Source organism: Emys orbicularis, chromosome 1 (assembly GCF_028017835.1).
Source record: "Emys orbicularis isolate rEmyOrb1 chromosome 1, rEmyOrb1.hap1, whole genome shotgun sequence".
In the NCBI taxonomy this organism is placed as follows: domain Eukaryota; kingdom Metazoa; phylum Chordata; order Testudines; family Emydidae; genus Emys; species Emys orbicularis.
This window is the reverse complement of record NC_088683.1, coordinates 216,106,481-216,129,378: the sequence shown is the minus strand read 5'-3', so window position 1 is coordinate 216,129,378 and position 22,898 is coordinate 216,106,481. Positions and strand designations below refer to the sequence as shown.

General features: G+C 45.5%; 1 protein-coding gene across 1 annotated transcript in view; it reads right to left on the bottom strand.

Moving 5' to 3' along the window:
* The window catches only part of CFAP47 (cilia and flagella associated protein 47), a 704,026-nt gene extending 687,390 nt beyond the window's left edge, over positions 1-16,636 (bottom strand). The window contains exons 1-2 of the mRNA XM_065423211.1: positions 16,478-16,636; positions 2,183-2,334 (exon numbers count right to left, since the gene is read on the bottom strand). Of these exons, the coding sequence (XP_065279283.1) occupies positions 2,183-2,334; positions 16,478-16,636 (311 nt within the window). The remainder of the gene's footprint in view (positions 1-2,182; positions 2,335-16,477) is intronic.
* Positions 16,637-22,898: the final 6,262 nt, after the last annotated feature.

Below are 22,898 nucleotides of genomic sequence, written 5' to 3'. Positions count from 1 at the left end.
AGAACAATAATTTAGCTCTTAGTCTGTTCTGTAACAGCAAAGCAATTTTTGGATCAGATGCAGATGTGAAACTAAAATTACCTGCTTAGTCTGAATAAATGAACTGTAAGATCTTGAGACCATTCTGGGAGATGTGCTATACTCAAGAATTTTGCCCTCATTTAGCATATGGATGCTTTAGCTGAAGCTTTTCCTATTCACAAGCAAAAACTTGGCCAAACTGTTTCATATGGTTAAAGATAGAATGCATGAGTAAGTTCAGAAAAAACTGCGGCCATTTCTTTAATGAATAGTTTTAAATTTTGGGAACATTGCTCATAAAGTACTTACAACTACAAATGAAACTACAATTCCTAACTTAAATTGCCATTTCTGAGTCGCCTCTTGGTGGCTACCATCTTGCTAAAAGTGACAACTTTATTTACACTGAATTTGGAAGCCTGAAGGGAGACTTGTCAAGGCTGTATCCCTACTTTGAACTTTAGGGTACAAATGTAGGGGCCTGCATGAAAACTGCTAAGCTTATCTACCAGCTTAGCTCTGGTCCCGCTGCCACCATTCTCAATGGATTCCCTCCCTGGGAAGCCTTGAGAAACCTTTCACCAATTTCCTGGTGAATACAGATCCAAACTGCTTGGATCTTAAACAAGGAGAGATTGACCCTTCCCCCCTCCTTCCTTTCACCAACTCCTGGTGAATACAGATCCAAACCCCCTTTGGATCTTAAAACAAGGAGAAATCAATCAGGTTCTTAAAAAGAAGGCTTTTAATTAAAGCAAAAGGTAAAAATCATCTCTGCAAAATCAGTATGGAAAATAACTTTACAGGGTAATCAAACTTAAAGAGCTCAGAGGAATCCCCTCTGTCTTAGGTTCAAAGTATAGCAAACAAGATAAGCACTCTGGTAAAAGGTACATTTACAAGTTGAGAAAACAAAGTAAATCTAAGACGCCTTGCATGGCTTTTACTTACAATTTTGAAATAAGAGAGACTTGTTTAGAAAGATGGGGAGAACCTGGATTGATGTCTGGTCCCTCTCAGTCCCAAGAGCGAACAACCCCTTAAACAAAGGACACACACAAAAGCCTTTCCCCCCCCAAGATTTGAAAGTATCTTGTCCCCTTATTGGTCCTCTGGGTCAGGTGTCAGCCAGGTTACCCGAGCTTCTTAACCCTTTACAGGTAAAAGGATTTTAGAGTCTCTGACCAGGAGGGACTTTAGTACTGTACACAGTATGGCTGTCACCCTTCCCTTTATAGTTATGACAAGACTATTAATCAATTTCTATCATGCTTTAATACTCGTATAACATCAAATTGAAAACATTTTTAAATGGAAGAGAAGCAAATCTGAAGAGTAGAGAGAAGTGACAGATAAGCAAAGAGGAAGAAGTGCTGGGATAAGCATAGCCTGGATGAAGCATCCAAATATCCTGCCTACTTCTTGACAGAAATCTCAAAGAGTAAGGTTTTTATCTAATGGTTTGAATACTGCTTATTCTGAAAGGGAATCCATTACTGCCTGTTCAGGTCATTTTTTATGTTAGTAATCATTTTATAAAAACTATTGTTTTCAGTTGTTTATGACCATGGATGCAATTTTTTACAAAAGCATAGGTTCCAATTTGATATAGATTATGCTATAATCTGAGACCCCATTATAAATTTTTAAAATATTTACAAAATTGAGGAAGAAATGCTTCACTATAATGCAGTCATAACTATATGTGCAATAATTATAAGGAGTTACATATCACTGACTCAATAGTGAGTATATGCAGGGAAGAAAAAGGCCATCCCATACTTTCCTATTGTATAATTGGAATTGACCCAGAGAAAGCCATTTATCATGAAAACCATCATAGGCTAAAAATATAGAGCACAGATATGAGCCCAAACCACTTCAGGTTCTTAAATATGAAGACTGAGTACACTTGATCAAAATTTAAATCCTTTGTTAACATCAAGTGACATCACTAAAATGAACATCCTACCTGTGTGACATTCTTTAACAACAACAAAAAGAAAAGAAACTTACCTTTACAAAGAAATTCACCATTTGTTTTCAAAATTCAGATAACAAATTAGTTACATCATTATACATGGCTATATGTATTAGCATACTTCCCTTTCAAGTACAATGAAAATATAATTAGCAGTTTATGTACTTTTAAATACCATACCCTATCAGAGGGATCTCAATTACATCTTCTTCTACCAAAAGGAGTAGTCTGTCTCGAAGGTCCTCCTCACTGTCAGGATGATATTCCACAGTAGCTGTAACTTGAAGACCAGATGCAACAGGTTTATCTGGATTTTCCACAATCAATTTAAACTACAATGAAAAAACCAGCAATATTTAAATTAATTTTTAAATATTTCTATATAAACCTCTGTATACAAGTGGCCCATTTTCAGCATAATATGTTGGGGTTTACCTGTGTAATTAACATTATGATCAACAGCTTTAAAATTCCACTCACTATTCACCACTGGCAAGAAGAAGTAGTTTCCTGATAATATAGTAAGCTAGGATACTGATACGTCAATTTCTGCAAAAATTAACTTTCATTTAACAGTGTGTTATTTCTACTCTTGATGGTTAAGAAGATAAGCTACCAAATGTGAACCAATGCACTGTTATCTTCCTAACTCTACAGACAGACACCTCCATTGCCTCTGCTGCTGCTATTAGCTTTCCCAAACAACAAAGGCAAAATTATAAAGACTTTACTCAGTTTCCTTGTTACGATTCAGAACCTTATGAGTAGCAGTTAAAGTGCCAAGAATCAGAGCAGTTTAACTCTAGTTTTCCTTGGGGAAAACATGCACAATTGTAAAGGCACACAGTACAGTTATTCAATGAGGAGATGATTCAGCTCAATGGAAAGTCTCCCACTGACTTCAGTGAGAGTCAGATTAGACCCTGAGAAGGGAGAGGGACCCAAAAATATCAATATTGAGGGAGTACATCTTTTTTTTCTTTTGCACGTCTCTCTTCCTTGGGCTGCAAACTTGTCACATGTGTATTGACCAGAAGCCAATATAAAGAGTTGGAGAGACCTCCCCCTACCTCCCCTCCCTCTACACATGCTCCCCTGAGTAGGGGACATGTTGAGCAACCTAGTAGGAATCCCAGCAGGAATTCTCAGGAAGTAGGGATGGGGACCTAGGATGTTGACCAAGGTATTAGCCTCCAAGTCAAGCCAATATTTCCTAGTGAAAGAGTGAACTGAGCTCCGATAGTAGCTTTGCCAATTTCAGGGAATGATATATTACATATGCAAGCAAGAGTGGCCACTCTTCCTCTCAGAGAATGGGGTCTTGGCTTTTCTGGTCAGCTAGATCAGCAAAATTCTTAAAATGAATGCAGTGACGGATTAGCCACTTGGCCGAAGGGGCCTGTGCCCAGGGACCGTGGCCAATGGTGGGGGGGGGGGGGGGGGCACAGGTGGAAGGGGAGGAACAGGGGCAGGACCACAGGTGGAAGGGGAGAAGAGGGCCCCCCACTTGCTCTGGCCCAGGGCCCCAGGAAACCTTAATCTACCTCTGGTTGAATGTGAAAATGATGCACGGGCTGCAGCTGGGACAGAGTGAAGCTGTCTGCCTTCTTCACAGCTTAGGTCACTGTAAGCACATCAGGCCTGGGCTCAAGTCCCTCCACTAGCTCCTAGTCAGCTTCTGATGCCTGTTTAACACCTTAGTCCCAATTGTCAAAGTAATGAATGGATCATGCTGTGACACTGCACCCCATATTCTTCATAGTGATATTATGATATGATTATGAGGTAATGATGATGTATTTTATGCAAGATAAGTCATGTGAGGTGTCTTTGGAAAAGTTATGATTTGCTGAATATGATGATCCTGTTTGTATACATACATCTTTTTGTATCTGAAGTCATGAATATTAACTACGTATATGTATTTCAAATGTAGTTACACCTAGATAGTGCCCCCTAGACCAGATGCTTTCAGTCTAGATCAGCGGTTCTCAAACTGTGGGTCGGGACCCCAAAACGGGTCACGACCCCATTTTAATGGGGAGCTGCTGGGGCCTGGAGCCAAAGCCAAAGTCTGAGCCCCACCACCCGGGGCCAAAGCGGCTTCAACCCTGGACAGCAGAGTAGATTACAGGCCCCCTGCCTGGGGCTGAAGCACTTGGGCTTTGGATTTGGCCCCCCCACCTGGGGTAATGGGGCTCAGGCTTCGGTCCCGCTTCTGGGGTCGTGTAGTAATTTTTGTTGTCAGAAGGGGGTCGCGGTGCAATGAAGTTTGAGAACCCCTGGTCTAGATAGCAGGTGGCGAAGGGCCTCTTTAGTGCAATAGGACATTAGGAAAAAACAATAGGACTGAGGAGAAGCTTATCTCCACCTGGTGATGAGCCTTCCTGAGAACACTCCAAACAGCCTGTGAGTAATGGCTGCTATGACTCTATAAGGACATATGATCAAACCACATTATGCTGGACTCCATCTTGGGATGTTAGTATTTTTTTTAAAAAGACTTGTCTGGAAACCAAGCTTTGAGGAAAAAAGAAAAAAGAAAAAGAAAAAAAAAAAAGGGTTCCCGCCATATGCAAAACATATATAAGGTGGGGAGTGACATCATCTGGTGTTCTTCACTCCCCACACAACAAGACTCCTGGAAACACCTGAGGAATAAAGACTGAACTGGGGGAAGTGCTGGACCCAGGCTAAAGGAATTTCTAGCCTATAAATGAAACTCCTGAGGATTCCAAGCTGTAAAGCAAGTGCAGCTTGCCCCTTAAGAATCTTCAGCCTGCTTGTATCATCTCTTAGGGTGAGAATCTGCTAATTCATATCCAATTTATTTAGTATATTAAGCTTAGTTTGCATTTTTGTTTATTTGCTAGATAATCTGCTTTGATCTATTTATCACTTATAATCACTTAAAATTTATCTTATGTTTTTAATAAACTTGTTTTTGCTTTATCTAAATCAGTGAGTTGGAGTTAAGTGTATGGGAATCTTCACTCAAGGGGTAAAAGCCGTGGCATATTCCTCTCCACATTGAGGGAGGGGGCGAACTTTATGAACTTATGCTGTACAGTTCCCTGTGCAGTACAAGACTGTATAATTTCGGGTTTATATTCCAGAGGGGGTGTGCGCCTGGGGAGCTGGGAGTTGCATTAGCTGTGTAGCCTTCCTATTCCGTGGCTGGTCAGAGAGCTTGCATGTGACTGCAGCTGGGTGTGTCCCTTCCTGTATGTATGTTGGTGAAAGTGCAGGCTGGAGGGCTTTGCAACTTGTCACAGCAGTACAGTGTGAGAGGGAGCCCAGGCTGGTGGATCAGGGGGCTCAGTGGTACCCCAGTTCCAGGTGGCACCCCAGGGGTAACCCGTCACATAAACCTTGACTACATCATAGGTCCCGCTTTGATATACGAACCACTGCAACAGCTGTGCTCCTCTGGGACAATGCAGATCACTAAGCGCAGTACAACGCCTATGAGAACTAAGGACAAACCATTTTCTGTTGAAGGGAATTGGCTATGGAACAATTTTCTAGAGGTGATCTGGCAAATCCAGAGTCTGAACATCTTCATGAAACATTAAAAAGCCTTCCTCTTTGAGAAAGCCTTTCATCTATAAGTGATACTCACAGTTTGACCACCACTTTTATTCCGAACCTCATCTCCCAAAAACAAACTACATCAAGCAGAGAGTTTCTGACCCTGTAAAGTGAGGCCTGGTCTACACTACGAGTTTAGGTCGACTTTAGCCGCGTTAAATCGAATTAAGCCTGGACACGTTCACACGACGAAGCCCTTTCTTTCGACTTAAAGGGCCCTTTAAACCGGTTTCTTTACTCCACCTCCGACGAGGGGATTAGCGATAAAATCGGCCTTAGGGGGTCGGAATTGGGGTAGTGTGGACAGAATTCGACGTTATTGGTTTTGGGAGCTATCCCACAGTGCTTCATTGTGACCGCTCTGGACAGCACTCTCAACTCAGATGCACTGGCCAGGTAGACAGGAAAAGCCCCGCGAACGTTTGAATTTCATTTCCTGTTTGCTCAGCGTGGAGAGCACAGGTGACCATGCAGAGCTCATCAGCACAGGTAACCATGATGGAGTCCCAGGATCGCAAAAGAGCTCCAGCATGGACCGAACGGGAGGTACGGGATCTGCTCGCCATATGGGGAGATGAATCAGTGCTGGCCGAACTCCGAAGCAGTAAACGAAATGGCAAAATATTAGAAAAGGTCTCCAAGGCCATGAAGGAAAGAGGCCATAACAGGGACGCACAGCAGTGCCGCGTGAAAATTAAGGAGCTAAGGCAAGCCTACCACAAAGCCAGAGAAGCAAACGGAAGGTCCGGGGCTGAGCCGCAAACATGCCGCTTCTACGCGGAGCTGCATGCCATTCTAGGGGGTGCAGCCACCACTACCCCAACCGTGTGCTATGACTCCCTCACTGGAGAAACACACAGGGAAGAGGGTTCGGAAGAGGAGGATGGAGGAAATGTAGATAGCTCACAGCCGCAAGGAAGCGGAGAAACCGGTTTCCCCAACAGCCAGGATATGTTTGTCACCCTGGACCTGGAACCAGTAACCCCCGAACTCACCGAAGACCCTGAGGGCACACAGGGGACCTCTGGTGAGTGTACCTTTGTAAATATTACACATGGTTTAAAAGCAAGCGTGTTTAATGATTAATGATTAATTTGCCCTGGCAATCGCAGCCAGTACAGCTACTGGAAAAGTCTGTTAACGTGTATGGGGATGGAGCGGAAATCCTCCAGGGACATCTCCAGAAAGCTCTCCTTCATGTACTCCCAAAGCCTTTGCAAAAGGTTTCTGGGGAGGGCTGCCTTATCCCGTCCGCCGTGGTAGGACACTTTACCACACCAGGCCAGTAGCACGTAGTCTGGAATCATTGCATAACAAAGCATGGCAGCGTATGGTCCCGGTGTTTGCTGGCATGCAGACAACATCCATTCCTGATCGCTCTTTGTTATCCTCAGGAGAGTGATATCATTCACGTTCACCTGGTTGAAATGGGGCAATTTTATTAAGGGGACATTCAGAGGTGCCCGTTCCTGCTCTGAACAGAAATATTCCCCGCTGTTAGCCACGCGGTGGGGGGAGGGGTGAAGTGATCATCCCAGAGAATTGGGTGTGGGGGAGGGGAATTAGTTGGGTTTGTGCTGCATGTTAACCCTGAAACTGCAGCCCCTCCTTTTACATTGCAAACCCATTTTAAATGGCCAACCCAACGGGTGCTTGGTATGGGAAATGAGAGCACTACTGTTTTAAACCATTCCCACATGTTAAGAAGGTTAAAAAAGCCAAAAGACTGTGTCTTACCATGGCTGCCTGCAAGCTGAAATCTGTGGCCTGGCACTGCGTGAGTGATCTGTCACACCAAACCGGCAGGCCCTCAATATAAGAGGAAAAATGCGACCTTGTAACGAAAGCACATGTGCTGTGTAATGTGAACAGCAAAATTTAACGTGAAAGAGTGTACCCATTGTTCTCTAAAATGTGTCTTTTTTAACCACCTCTCCCTTCTCCTCCACCAACTGCAAATGTTTCTCCTTCACAGAGGCTAGTGAAGGTTAGAAAGAGAAAGCGAAGGACACGTGATGACATGTTTACAGAACTACACATGTCCTCCCACGCTGACAGAGCACAGCAGAATGCGTGGAGGCAGTCAATGACTGATTATAGAAAAGCCCAATATGAACGAGAGGAGAGGTGGCGTGCTGAATCGCGGGATGAACAGAGCAAGTGGCGGGCTGAAGATGATAGGTGGCGTCAGCTTGCAGACAGAAGGCAAGAGTCGATGCTCCGGCTGCTGGAGCATCAAACTGATATGCTCCAGCGTATGGTTGAGCTGCAGGAAAGGCAGCAGGAGCAGAGACCGCCACTACAGCCCCTGTGTAACCAACAGCCCTCCTCCCCAAGTTCCATAGCCTCCTCACCCAGACGCCCAAGAACACGGTGGGGGGGCCTCCGGCCACCCAGTCACTCCACCCCAGATGATTGCCCTAGCATCAGAAGGCTGGCCTTCAATAAGAGTTAAAGTTTTAAACTGCAGTGTGTCCTTTTCCTTCCCTCCTCCCTCACCCATCCCGGGCTACCTTTGCAATTATCCCCCTAGTTGTGTGATGAATTAATAAAGAATGCATGAATGTGAAGTAACAATGACTTTATTGCCTCTGCAAGTGGTGCTCGAAGGGGGGAGGGTAGGGGAGGGTGGGGTGGTTGGTTTACAGGGAAGTAGAGTTAACCGGGGGGGGGAGGGGCGGAGGGTTCATCAAGGAGAAACAAACAGAAGTTTCACACCGTAGCCTGGCCAGTCACAAAACTCGTTTTCAAAGCTTCTCTGATGCGCACCGCACCATGCTGTGCTCCTCTAACCGCCCTGGTGTCTGGCTGTGCGTAATCAGCGGCCAGGCGATTTGCCTCAACCTCCCACCCCGCCATAAATGTCTCCCCCTTACTCTCACAGATATTGTGGAGCGCACAGCAAGCAGCAATAACAATGGGGATATTCTTTTCGCTAAGGTCTGAGCAAGTCAGTAAGCTGCGCCAGCGCGCTTTTAAATGCCCAAATGCACATTCCACCACCATTCGGCACTTGCTCAGCCTGTAGTTGAACAGGTCCTGACTACTGTCCAGGCTGCCTGTGTACGGCTTCATGAGCCATGGCATTAAGGGGTAGGCTGGGTCCCCAAGGATCACTATAGGCATTTCAACATCCCCAACGGTTATTTTCTGGTCCGGGAAGAAAGTCCCTTCCTCCAGCTTTCGAAACAGAGCAGAGTGCCTGAAGACGCGAGTATCATGTACCCTTCCCGGCCATCCCACGTTGATGTTGGTGAAACGTCCCTTGTGATCCACCAGGGCTTGCAGCAGCATTGAAAAGTACCCCTTGCGGTTTATGTACTCGGTGGCTTGGTGCTCCGGTGCCAAGATAGGGATATGGGTTCCGTCTATCGCCCCACCACAGTTTGGGAATCCCATTGCAGCAAAGCCATCCACTATGGCCTGCATGTTTACCAGAGTCACTACCCTTGATATCACCAGGTCTTTCATTGCCCTGGCAACTTGGATCACAGCAGCCCCCACAGTAGATTTGCCCACTCCAAATTGATTCCCGACTGACCGGTAGCTGTCTGGCGTTGCAAGCTTCCACAGGGCTATCGCCACTCGCTTCTCAACTGTGAGGGCTGCTCTCATCCTGGTATTCTGGCGCTTCAGGGCAGGGGAAAGCAAGTCACAAAGTTCCATGAAAGTGCCCTTACGCATGCGAAAGTTTCGCAGCCACTGGGAATCGTCCCACACCTGCAGCACGATGCGGTCCCACCAGTCTGTGCTTGTTTCCCGGGCCCAGAATCGGCGTTCCACGGCATGAACCTGCCCCAGTAACACCATGATTTCCACATTGCTGGGGCCTGTGCCTTGTGAGAAGTCTATGTCCATGTCAATTTCCTCATCACTCTCGTCGCCGCGCTGCAATCGCCTCCTCGGCTGGTCCTGGTTTTGCTTTGGCATGTCCTGGCTCTGCATATACTCCAGGACAATGCGCGTGGTGTTCATAGTGCTCATAATTGCCGCGGTGATCTGAGCGGGCTCCATGATCCCAGTGCTAGCTATGGCGTCTGGTCTGAAAAAAGGCGCGAAACTAGTATCTGACGGACCAGGGGAGGGAGGGAGGGAGGGGCGAGTGACGACATGGCGTACAGGTACAGGGAATTAAAATCAACAAAGGTGGCTGTGCATCAGGGAGAAACACAAACAACTGTCACACAGAATGCCCCCCCCCCCAAAGATTGAACTCAAAAGCCTGGGTTTAGCAGGCCGTTGATTTGACAGATGGAGGGGGGAAGCAAATGAATACAGAACAAATTATTTTTTACATCTTAAGACGACGGTGCAGCATGACTGATAGCCCTCGGCATCTTCTGGGTGCTTGGCAGCAAATACTGGCCGCTTGGCAGTAGCCTTCAGGCCTATTGCACGATCTGCTGCTCAGGGAAGACTCTGCTAATGTGCGATGATCCAACAGGGCGCTTGGCAGAAAATGGCATACTACGACTGATAGCCATCATCATCATTGTCAAGGCAGCAGAATATGACTGGGGGGGATGGGGGACTGGGGGACATACGGAGTTCCAGCCACTGCTGGACTGAACATGTCTGCCCAGGTGCCCATGATCGACAGCCACTGCAGTACGATGACGACGGTTACCAGTTGTAATAAACCATCTACTGCCAAAAGGCAAAAGGAAGGGCTGGTGCAATGCAGCCCTATGGCTGCCAGCCCCACGGCTGCCAGCACCCAGATCGCCGATGAAAGCTACCAATCATGCTGCACCGTCTACCGCCAAAAGGCAGTTAGCTGCTGCTGCTGTGTAGCAATGCAGTCCCACGTCTGCCGGCACCCAGATGACATATGGTGACGGTGAGCTGAGCTGAGCGGGCTCCATGCTTGCCGTGGTATGTTGTCTCCACAGGTAACCCAGGTAAAAAGGCGCGAATCTATTGTCTGCCGTTGCTCTGATGGAGGGGGAGGGGCCTGACGACATGTACCCAGAACCCCCCGCGACACTGTTTTGCATCATTCGGGCATTGGGATCTCAACCCAGAATTCCAATGGGCGACGGAGACTGCGGGAACTGTGGGATAGCTACCCATAGTGCAATGCTCCGGAAGTCGACGCTAGCCTCGGTACTGTGGACGCGGTCCGCCGACTAGACACTTAGAGCATTTTATGTGGGGACACACACAATCGGCTATATACAACCGATTTCTATAAAACCGGCTTCTATTAATTCAACCTAATTTCGTAGTTTAGACATACCCTGAGAAGTGCCAACGTTTCCATGAAATCCACTAGAAGCTTCACTATTCTATAGATTTATGTGGAAGGCACTCAGATACTATAGTTATGAGAGGCAGTATAAAACTCTAAGAAAGCTAAATTGGAATATACTTTATCCATTTTGGCAGTCTTTGAACAGAATTGTCTTGGGCTTTGCTCTCCAAAAACCAGAAATCCACTAAATTTATTTATGGAACAGCTTTGATTCCAGTCAGGTAATAACTGAGTAGCCCATGTAATCTGGCCTCCTCAGTAAATCAAGAGGTTAGAGGAGTGAAGACTTGAAGCAAAATAAAATTGGTGAAAGTGGAATAGTATGAATACTCTATGGAAAAAATTAGACTATGGTTGGAAAACAAACAAATTGTTGTGAAAGATGATATAAGGAAAGCCAGCATTATGGATGTCACCAATTCTCCTAGCTCAAGTGATGGTAACTAATTTTCAATGGCGGGGTAGGTGCTCAGAATCGCCGGGGGGAAAAAAATCAGTCCACTTATTTAAGTGCTTTAAATGCCTAAACATGGAGTTAGATACTTAATTTAGGCATCCACTATAGACAATGTTATCTGTAACCTCACAGAATGATGATGAAAAGATAAGTTACTCAAGAACTGAATAGACCCCCTCACCCCCATAACACAAGAGGAAACCATGTTAGCAGATGAAGGGGAGGGGAGGCTTGTAGTTAAGGTTGTGAAACAGGAAACTGGATAACTAATTCAATTCCTGTTCTGCTTCAAACTTACTGTGTGATCTTGGCCAAGTCACTTAATCTCTGTGACTCAGTTTCCCATCTGTAAAATGGCGATGATTGCACTTCCCTGACTCACTGTGGTGTTGTGAGGATAAATACCTTAATAACTGAGGTGTTTGGATACAATGGTGATGAGGAAGGATAAAACAACTGAAACAACTGATAGATTGCACGTTGACGGAAGCAAAGGCTGAAATTGTGGAAAAGCAACATCACTTGCCCCACAACCTCAGCCATGCTGAACACAATGCCATCTACAGCCCCAGGAACAACTCTGACATAATTAAAAAGGCTGACAAAGGAGGTGCTGTCGTCATCATGAATAAGTTGGATTACGACCAAGAGGCTGCTAGACAGCTCTCTAACACCACATTCTACAAGCCATTATCATAGAATCATATCCTCTGATCCCACTGAGGATTACCTAAAGAAACTACACCATCTGCTAAAAAAACTCCCTGACAGAGCACAGGAACAAATCTGTACAGACACATGTCTAGAACCCCGACCAGGGGTATTCTATTTGCTACCCAAGATCCATAAACCTGGAAATCCTGGATGCCCCATCATCTCTCCTCAGGCCCTACGCTACCAGCACTCCCAGCTATCTTCGAGACACCACTGATTTCCTGAGGAAACTACAATCCATCGATGATCCTCTAGAAAACACCATCCTGGCCACTATGGATGTAGAAGCCCTCTACACCAATATTCCACACAAAGATGGACCTCAAGCTATCAGGAACAGTATCCCTGATAATGTCACAGCTAACCTGGTGGCTGAACTTTGTGACTTTGTCCTCACCCACAACTATTTCACATTTGGGGACAATATATACCTTCAAGTCAGCGGCACTGCTATGGGTACCCGCATGGCCCTACAGTATGCCAACATTTTTATGGCTGACTTAGAACAACGCTTCCTTAGCTCTCGTCCCCTAACGCCCCTACTCTACTTGCGCTACATTGATGACATCTTCATCATCTGGACCCATGGAAAGGAAGCCCTTGAGGAATTCTACCATGATTTCAATAATTTCCATCCCACCATTAACCTCAGCCTAGATCAATCTACACAAGCGGTCCATTTCCTGGACACTACTGTGCTAATAAGTGATGGTCACATAAATACCACCCTATACCGGAAACCTACTGACCGCTATACTTACCTACATGCCTCTAGCTTCCATCCAGGACACACCACAAGATCCACTGTCTACAGCCAAGCTCTAAAATACAACCGCATTTGCTCCAATCCCTCAGACAGAGACAAGCACCTACAAGATCTCTATCAAGCATTCTTAAAACTACAATACCCACCTGCTGAAGTGAAAAAACAGATTGACAGAGCCAGATGAGTACCCAGAAGTCACCTCCTACAAGACAGGCCCAACAAAGAAAATAACAGAATACCACTAGCTGTCACCTTCAGCCCCCAACTAAAACCTCTCCAGCGCATCATCAAAGATCTACAACCTATCCTGAAAGATGATCCCTCACTCTCACAGATCTTGGGAGACAGACCTGTCCTCGCTTACAGACAACCCCCCAACCTGAAGCAAATACTCACCAGCAACCACACATCACTGAACAAAAACACTGACCCAGGAACCTATCCTTGCAACAAAGCCCGATGCCAACTCTGTCCACATATCTATTCAAGTGACATCATCATAGGACCTAATCGCATCAGCCATACCATCAGGGGCTCGTTCACCTGCACATCTACCAATGTGATATATGCCATCATGTGCCAGCAATGCCCCTCTGCCATGTACATTGGCCAAACCGGACAGTCTCTACGCAAAAGAATTAATGGACACAAATCTGACATCAGGAATCATAATACTCAAAAACCAGTGGGAGAACACTTTAACCTGTCTGGTCATTCAATGACAGACCTGCGGGTGGCTATTTTACAACAGAAAAGCTTCAAAAACAAACTCCAACGAGAAACTGCTGAACTCGAATTGATATGCAAATTAGACACAATCAATTTAGGTTTGAATAAAGACTGGGAATGGCTGAGCCATTACAAACATTGAATCTATTTCCCCATGTAAGTACTCTCACACTTCTTATCAACCTGTCTGTACTGAGCCATCTTGATTATCACTTCAAAAGTTTTTTTTCCTCTTACTTAATTGGCCTCTCAGAGTTGGTAAGACAACTCCCACCTGTTCATGCTCTCTGTGTGTGTGTGTGTGTGTATATATATATATATATATATATATATTCCATTCTATGCATCCGAAGAAGTGGGATGTAGCCCACGAAAGCTTATGCTCAAATACATTTGTTAGTCTCTAAGGTGCCACAAGTACTCCTGTTCTTTTAACTGATATACTGATGCAGTACCCATCCTCTCTCCAAAGAAGAGAGATCCAGGACATAAAGAAGAAAGAATGGGAGCTTCTTTGAAAGAAGCAAAGATCTCTCAAGTCCATACTGAAGCAAGTATGACTATTCAAGCTGAGTCCTGCCAAATTTTCGAGGACCTCGAGAAGCAAAGGAAAAAGATTGAAAACTGGGGAAAGAGCGGGTATACATAAGCCCCACCAACCATTAAGAAAGAAAAGCATTCTAACAGAACTTGAGTCCCTGCCTGCTCTGGAACACTACCTCACTTACATGGTGTTCATTCCTGTGGCAAAGAGATTCACATCTGGATGACACCATTTGGCAAAGAAAGAGGATGTCACAGAGTTCTTGAAAGGAAACAGTTGGGGAGGATAGGGGGGTAAATCAAACTCCCTACTTGAGTTATTTCACCCAGGAGAGGGTAAGCAAGATTCACCAGCAAAGATTAATCTGATATGCAACTCCCATAAGGGTCTCAAACACACGGAGGCTTCTTTTCCCCAAAAGCACTTCTAATGCTAACTGTGGATCTATCACTTAAAATCTAATGAAAACAGTCAATTTTCCCAATGTCCCATAGACGCCACCTGCAGTTTCTCAAGAACAGCATATAAAGACCCCAAGAACTCCCTATATTTTCAGAATTGGTTCATCTTCCCACAATCATCCAGCTGAGGACTCATGGATTTTCATTAAGAGTCTCCTTTCTCCATGGACAACTTTATTCAGTTCCACGAGCTGCCAATGCTCCCCCCGGTTGGGAGGCCTCCTCCTTTATGCCTGCAGCATCCAACCATGCAGGCTCCATGTGTAGTGCATCCCACTGTTGGCTTCCCCTGGCACCTGCACCCACCCAGCTAGGAACAGCTTTGGCCAAGAGTTCCCATTCATTCAAGAGTTGGGAAAAACAAAAGGCCGCTTTCCGGTACTTTCCCCCATGCATCTCCTCACAGGGCTGCAGTAGGGGCTGTGCCTGTGTATCTGGGGTCAAGTCCTGCCTACTGGCAGGACGGGGGTGACACTGAGCAGCACATCCCTCGGCCCACGCCACTTCCCGCAGCCCCCATTGGCCTGGAGTGGCGAACTGCGGCCAGTGGGAGCCGCAATCGGCCGAACCTGTGGACGCGGCAGGTAAACAAACCGGCCCAGCCCGCCAGGAGCTTACCCTGGCGAGCCGCGTGCCAAAGGTTGTCTATCCCTGTTCTAGATCAATGGGTGAAAACACTTAGCGGGGATGTGGGAGAGACAGGTTCAATCCCCACTCAGGCAGAATGGGATAAAGAATTTGAACAGCGAGGTGCCTGCATGCAGTGGGGATTTAGGCACTGAACTCTGTGAGGGGATGGGGTTTAGCATACATCCCTCTGACTGGCATCTCCCAGAAGCTGTCTTTGGCAGCTGCCTGTCTAGAGAGCTGGTTTTTGTAGTACCGACTCTGTGTTACCTCTCCCCTCCCCCCATGCATTATATGGGGAGCATAATCACCTAACCCAGGATTTGTGAACTGCAGTTGTGTTCCTCTGACTATCTTGGTGCCTAAAATCTAGGCAGGAGCACTGCAATGCTTAAGTCCCTTTGTGAACATAGGACTTAGGCCTTTTCCTCACTGATAAAAAAGGTGATTTTTGTTTTATTTGGTAGCTAACATGCAGAAGCTATTCTGACATAAAAACCACAGTGAGAGGTCACTTCGGCTTTAGCAGTGAGGAAAAAGCCTGAAAAAACATCTCTGGAATAAGATCAGAGGACAATATACACATACGGTTGTGCCAAAGTTCAGAAGTACAAATTTAGTTTTGAAAACTTGATCAATATGCGTAACAGTGACAAGGGATTTGGGCAGGGGGAGGGGTGTTTATAATGAAGAATGGTAGATTTTCTGCTTAATAGCTTGTGTTTAAAATGGAATAATAATAAACATATTTCAAAAACTGTTTACAGTACTTTACACTAGTTTCAGTGTTTTGGGAACATTAAAATGTTATTATAGCCCATCATCTGCAATGGAAAGAAGCAAAGAAGAAGAAAAAAACAAAACCTTCAGGTCTTATGCAATAGCCCTTAAGTTTACCTCTGTAGAATGTTTTTTCAAATTACAAAAATATAATGTATTTGTGTCCACATACATTTAAAACAGAAATTTCACCATGGTAGTAAATCGTGAGGGGAGTGCCCACAACCATCACAACTTGCTACCTCCTCCCACCCCCAGGTGCAGGAGATGGGAGAAGGGGAGAGCCAGCAAATTGTGACACGTGTAGCAACACACACACAGAGCTACCCTTGGACCAGAGGATGGGGAAAGGCCAAGGTAGCCCATTGTATCAGGGCAGCAGTTTGCAGCATTACACCTCGAGTGGCAACCCGCGCGCAAGCCCCAGAGCCCGCCCCTACCCATCCCGGCGGCCTGGCCGAAGCGAATGCGGGGACCCGCCCCGGGCAGCCCCAGCCCCGGCCCCGGCTCTCCCATGTCCCAGGGGCTCGCTGGGCGGGGGCAGCCTCTCACCTGGGCGCGGCGCGGCGGCAGCAGCTGGAGGCGGCGGCTCCCCGGCTGCAGGTTCTGGACGCTCAGCAGCGCCCGGTACCGGCCCCCGGGCACCGCGTCCACGAAGCGCAGCTCGGCCGGGCAGAGGCGCAGCCCGGCCACGTCCCGCGGCCCCGCCATTGTCCCGCACAGCGCCCGCGTCCCGGGCGCCTGGACACGCAGCCCGCAGCTGGGAAGAAGGAAGGAGCCGGCACCGCTTGGAAACGGTCGCCGGGCAACGAAAACAGAACCCTGATTGGACGAGATTATGAGCGGAACTTCCAATTCAACCAATAGGGCGAGAGGCTCCGGGGCTGAGTCTATCTTGGCCCCGCCCCCTTGCTTATTAGCTACTGAACCAGCCATAGGAGTCCCAGGGGTTGGGGGGAAAGTACCAGCTGGGGTGATCAGACAGCAAGTGTGAAAAATCAGGAGGGGCGGTAATAGGAACCTATATAAGAAAAAGCCTCAAATATCAGGACTGTCCCTATAAAATTGAGACATCTGGTCACCCTAGTACCAGCCTTAAAGCCCAACCCTGCATGCCCAGGCTGGGGGTATGTGGCACACCTGACTTGAGCCCCTGCCTTGGGAACTGGGAAGGATTCCCTTCCCTCCAGTTTTATCATTTCTCCCTCTCAGGGATGATGGATCCTGTGGGGAGTTTTGTATGAGTCTTGATTCCTTGTTCGCCTCCTTGGGGCAGCAGATGGGGTTTAAAATGTGACTCCGGTCAGAAAGATATAACTAAAACAGAGCATTAAGGGGTCCTGTGTTCATTGTGCCTCCTTTACAAGAAAAAATTATTTTGTTTTTCTAACGGCTAGACCTGCAAATCTAAACTGGGATCTTAAAGTGAAGCTGGGTTATTTATATCGCCAATATCAGCCTCAGTCAGAGTCTGCAGGTGGAATTCAGTTAAGATCTCTGTTGACATTCAAACCAGAGGAGAAGCCAGCTCCCACAATTAGTATGATTGTCTCTGCAAAACTGACTAAGTTAAAAAGCTTGTCTGACTTACATATAAGGAGCACGGCCTGTTATGAAATGAAGTGGCATTTTTACATCCTTTTTTCAAAGTAAAACCATAGTTTAAAGATGGAATGGAACAGTCTCTTCCTCTCTTTGGCCTCCTCTAGACTAAGATTGAAGGACATGATATTAGCATGTGTTAATATCACACCCTTCAATACAAGTCTAGAAAAAATGTTTGAAGATGGATTTGTTGCACAGGTGCTGACTTTGTAATGTGCCAGGGGGTGCTCAACCTCTGTCTCTGCCCCATGCCCTGCCCCACTCAACCTCTTCCTCCAAGACTCCACCCCCACCCTGCCTCTTCCCACTCCACTCCTGTCCCTCCTCTTCCTGCCCTTTCCCGCCCCTCCCCCCAGCGCGCCGTGTCCTTGCTCCTCCCCCTCCCTCCAAAAGCCTCCTGCATGCCATGAAACAGCTGATCACAGTGGGCAGGAGGCTCAGGAAGGGAGGGAGAGGTGCTGATCAGCAGGGGTCTGCTGGCAGGCAGCAAACACTGGGGGGCAGGAGGGGAGCTGATAGGAGGGGGCACCCACGGAGTTTGCGCCTATGATTCGTTGCATTTATTTCCAAGAGATTTACATTGTCATTGAGTGACACAGTTGTGACATAGCAGCTCTATGCTAGAGGACTGTCTAGTTAGGTACCCAATATGTGACATTTCTTAAAGGGACTTGCAAAGGAAAATAACATTGGGGTTGTGCCCTGTTTTGATTCTTTGTAATATACAAAAAAAGGCCTGAAACTTTTTTCCTGATTGTTTTTTTTTTTTACACTGAAAATCCAGGTCTTGAATATTACGACTGGAGAACTAGTGAAATGATACTGATTTGGATTTTTCTTCCTGTCTTTTTTATTTTTAGCCAATTAGTTCATTTTATCATCCATTTATGAATGTGTTATTTGGTGTTATGGTCTATTTAGATGCTATTTCATATATAATCAATGTATGATAAATAGATTTAAATTGTAGGATTATAGAAGTATAAGATTGATAAGCACTCAGGAGTGATAAATCGGTATTAGGCATATAAGTAAAGTAGGGCTGGAATGCAAGGCCTACAGGCGGAGGCCTGTTAGATTTTAGCTTAGCCATACTACACCATAGGTTTAAGAATTCTTGACAAGAATGGCTGACCTAGGAATAACTCTGTGCCAGTAAGGTCACAAGATTACTATAAAAGATGTGTCAATAGGTGATATTACGGAAAACCACAATGTATTGTCCAAGACCATGAGATACCTAATTGCAACATCATGGAATGTCCTGACTGCATGTTACATGTTGTATGTAGATGCTAATAAGAATAAGAGGAACTAAGAAACCACCTATGAAAAATGGGGCATCCCAATATACACTGGGTGTGGAAGTAAAGATAAGGAAAAGAGAGTTGAAACCCTCAGGTATATGCATAAGGTGTTAGGTGTGGTCAGAACAACAATATAAAAGAGGTTGCCTGATTGGGTAAAAGTGGGAAGAGCCCATGGGAAACCCCAGCAGGAATCATCCCTCTATTGATAATTGTCTGTTGCGAAGTCCATCGAACGGGGCACTGGAACAGGGGGAGAAGTTGCAGGGGGCCTTGGCCCCACCACTTTTTACTGGCCGAAGGGGCGAGGGATGGTGGAGAGGAGGCGGAGAGTAGCGATCTGGGGGTGGGGTCTAGGGGGGAAGAGGCGGCATGTGAGCGGGGCCTCTGGAGAAGTGCGGTGCGAGGCCGGGGGCTCATGGAGATTGCATGGTGTGAGGGCGGGGCTTCGGGAGAATGGGAAGTGTGGGGGAGGGGCCTCAGAGGAAATTGGCTGCACAGGGGCGAGGCCTCAGAGAGAATGGGCAGCACAGGAGCAGGGTCTTGCAGGGAAGGGGTGGCGCGAGGGTGGAGCCTCGGGGAGATGGGGCAGCATGGGGACGGGGCCATGGTTCGGGTGCCAGTGGCCCCTCCACTTTTAGGAAGCTTCCACCACTCCTGCCTTCAGACCCTAGAATATCTTTGGGTATGTGTGTATGACTACAGTCTTAGTCATTGCATGTTTTTTGTAGGATTTTTGGATAATTGTAACTTTACTTATTGCTTTAATAAAACTTGTAGTACAGACAAGACTTTGTATTTGGGAATGTATCTGTGGCCACTATCCTTGGTCTTTGTGTGTCCCTCCAAATTTGAGAAAAGCACCAGACATGATATTCACTCTGTTGAGCTTGAAACTGTAGCAACAGGAGCTGAACCCATGGTAGTGTAATGCAAAATTACTAAATTCAATTTAAATTAAAAAAAGGCTACAGATTCATTAAGAACAATGTATTAACCTTGTTTCTTTCTGGCTACAGTGGTCAGACTAATTCCCTTGCCTGTAGCTCACAGTCACCCTTACCTTTCAATAAAGAGGTGTTGTATCTCACACAAGTGTCTGGTTGTGACGTTGTGCAGTCTATATGGTTTTATAAAAACTTGATAATAAGTCAATATAATGTAACTGGGATAGTTTTAGAGAAAATATGGTAATAAGTGAATATAACGTAACTCGGATATGCTTCATGCAAAAGGTCTCTTGTAAGGTATCATTACAAAGCTTATAATCTACTGAGTATGATCATCTGATTTGTATAAATGTACCACTCTTGTATCTAAAACTAGAAATATAAAATGTAACTCTGAGGGCCTATTGTAATTATGTAAAGTGTGGGCCATTAATGATGGTTTGGAATCTTGATGACTCCCATTAACCAGGACCATTGTCTGCACATGGTTGTGTTTACCTGTTAGTCTTCCTGTATATGTGTGTGCTGGCAAGTGGGCAATGAAGTCTTGCAGTGACATGTGATCATGTCACCTGAACTGGAATCCATCTTTAACCTGGTGCTTTTCCAGTGAGGGGGGGTGGAAACCCAGAGGGACAAAGGGTTCCCGCCTTATGCAAAAGATATATAAAGGGGTGGAAGAGAACAGAGGGAGGGAGGAGCCATCATGAAGAATCCCCTAGCTATCACCTGAGCTGGAACAAGAGCTGTACCAGGGGAAAGACTTGTGCCCAGGCCTGGAAGATGTCCAGTCTGAGAAAAACTTACTGAAGCATCTCTGAGGGTGAGATTATCTGTATTCAGTTTGATTAGGCATAGATTTGTGCATTTTATTTTATTTTGCTTGTGACTTACTTTGCTCTGTCTGTTACTACTTGGAACCACTTAAATCCTACTGTCTGTATTTAATAAAATCACTTTTTATTTAGTAATTTACTCAGAGTATGTATTAATACCTGGGGGAGCAAACAACTGTGCATATCTCTCTATCAGTGTTATAGAGGGCGAACAATTTATGAGTTTGCCCAGCATAAGCTTTATGCAGGGTAAAACGGATTTATTTGGGTTTAGACCCCATTGGGAGTTGGGCATCTGAGTGCTAAAGACAAGCACACTACTGTGAGCTGTTTTCAGGTAAACTTGCAGCTTTGGGACAAGTGATTCAGACCCTGGGTCTGTGTCTGGAGCCAGACGGGAGTGTCTAACTCAGCAAGACAGGGTGCTGGAGTCCTGAGCTGGCAGGGAAAACAGAAGCAGGGGTAGTCTTTGCACATTGGGTGGCAGCTCCCAAGGGGGTTTCTGTGATTCAACCCGTCACACTGGTTGCCACACCATGCAAGCCTGAATCTTCATATTAAAGGTGAGGGATGTTCCAATATCCTCCTTTTTATGCAAATTAAGTGCATTCTTACCACATCTGGAAAAATGGTGCCCTCATGTCATGAATGTGGGCACCATGCTACCTTGTTGGGACCATAATAAAACTGAACATTATGGAATTGTTTGATCTTATATTTGTATTCTTAATGTGTATTATTCATGTACATATTTAACACAAGTAATGGGAGAACCAAACCAGGACTCTAATGACTGCATTTATTGTTGAAAAGCCCTGTGATAAATGAAGTGGGGAGGGAGCTCCCTTTTATGGACACTCAGCCAGCCGGTTAACTATAAAGCCACCCTTGTTGGCTGTTCTCTGCTTGCCTTACCTGTAAAGGGTTAACAAAGTCTCCCAGGTAAAGGAAAGGGAGTGGGCACCTGACCAAAAGAGCCAATGGGAAGGCTAGAACTTTTTAAAAATGGGAAAAAAGCTTTCCTTTTGTCTCTTGGTTGTTCTCTCTTGGCTGAAGAGACAGGGGCAGCAGAAATGCTGTGTAAAGTTTGAACCAGGTATGAACAATTATCTTGCATATCTAGAAGGATTCACTGGGACAGGGAACGTTTAGATAGATGCGATCAGGTTTATTTCTTTATTTTGGCTTGTGGATTTCCTCTGTGCTAAGCTCAGGTATTTTTGTTTTCTTTTGTAAGGTTAAGCTGGACCCCAAGGAGCCATTCCTGGTGTTTAACCCCTTTTCAGTTGCTCTATAAAATCTGGCAATAGCCTGATTTTCCAGATGTGATGCCTTTCTTCTTTTTTTAAAATAAAATTTACCTTTTTTAAAAAACCTGATTGGTTTTGTGTCTTAAAAGGTCTGTGCATATGTTTTTCAATTAGCTAGTGACAACAGCTGGGTTTCCCTTTTGTTTGTTTTCATTCTTGGCTTCCCAAGGGAGGGGTGGAAAAGCCAAGGGGCCTTGGGAAGTTTTCCCTAAGTGAGTTTTTCCAGGATTTGCAAGAGGCAGTTTTTCACTTGGGTGGTGGCAGCGTTTACCAAGCCAAGGTCAGAGAAAAGCTGTAACCTTGGGAGTTTAATACAAGCCTGGAGTGGCAAGTATTAACTTTTAGAATCCTTGTGGGCCCCCACTCTACACTAACGTATCGTTGTATGTATTTACTCAGTGGTGGAAGCCAGATGTGTTCATAAGACAAGGTGCTCCTGCTTGCTTTGCCTTCCTACTCTGCATGTAAGTGATAAACATGAAATTGACAAGATTCCTGCTCCTAGCCAGATTTCTAACAAGATTATGGTCAATTTCACTTTACTGCTTCAATAAAACAGACTGGGGCAATGGGGGAAAGTAGCTTACATTACATGCATACAAAACTTTAAGGCTAAACACAATTTCAATTAACCAAAAATTTGGAGCCTCAGACTTATTCACCCTCTGGAAATATGTGAAATCACAAAATTGGAGGCCCCAGAGTACTCACATTTTTATGGGGAATGTGAGGAGTTGCACATTGGACAGCCTAGATTGACAGATCTTCTTTAAAGGTAAACTGCATAGAACAAAAAGGGCACAAATATTTTTTTTTTAAATGTGGGGCAGAAGTTCATTTTGTTTTTTACTTTATTTTTATATTTTTTAGTGGGAATGGAAGAGGAGAAAGCCTTTGGGTTTTTTTGAAAGAAGGAGTATTTGTTTGTTTTATTTTATTAACATTAGAAATTCAAGTCTTATCTA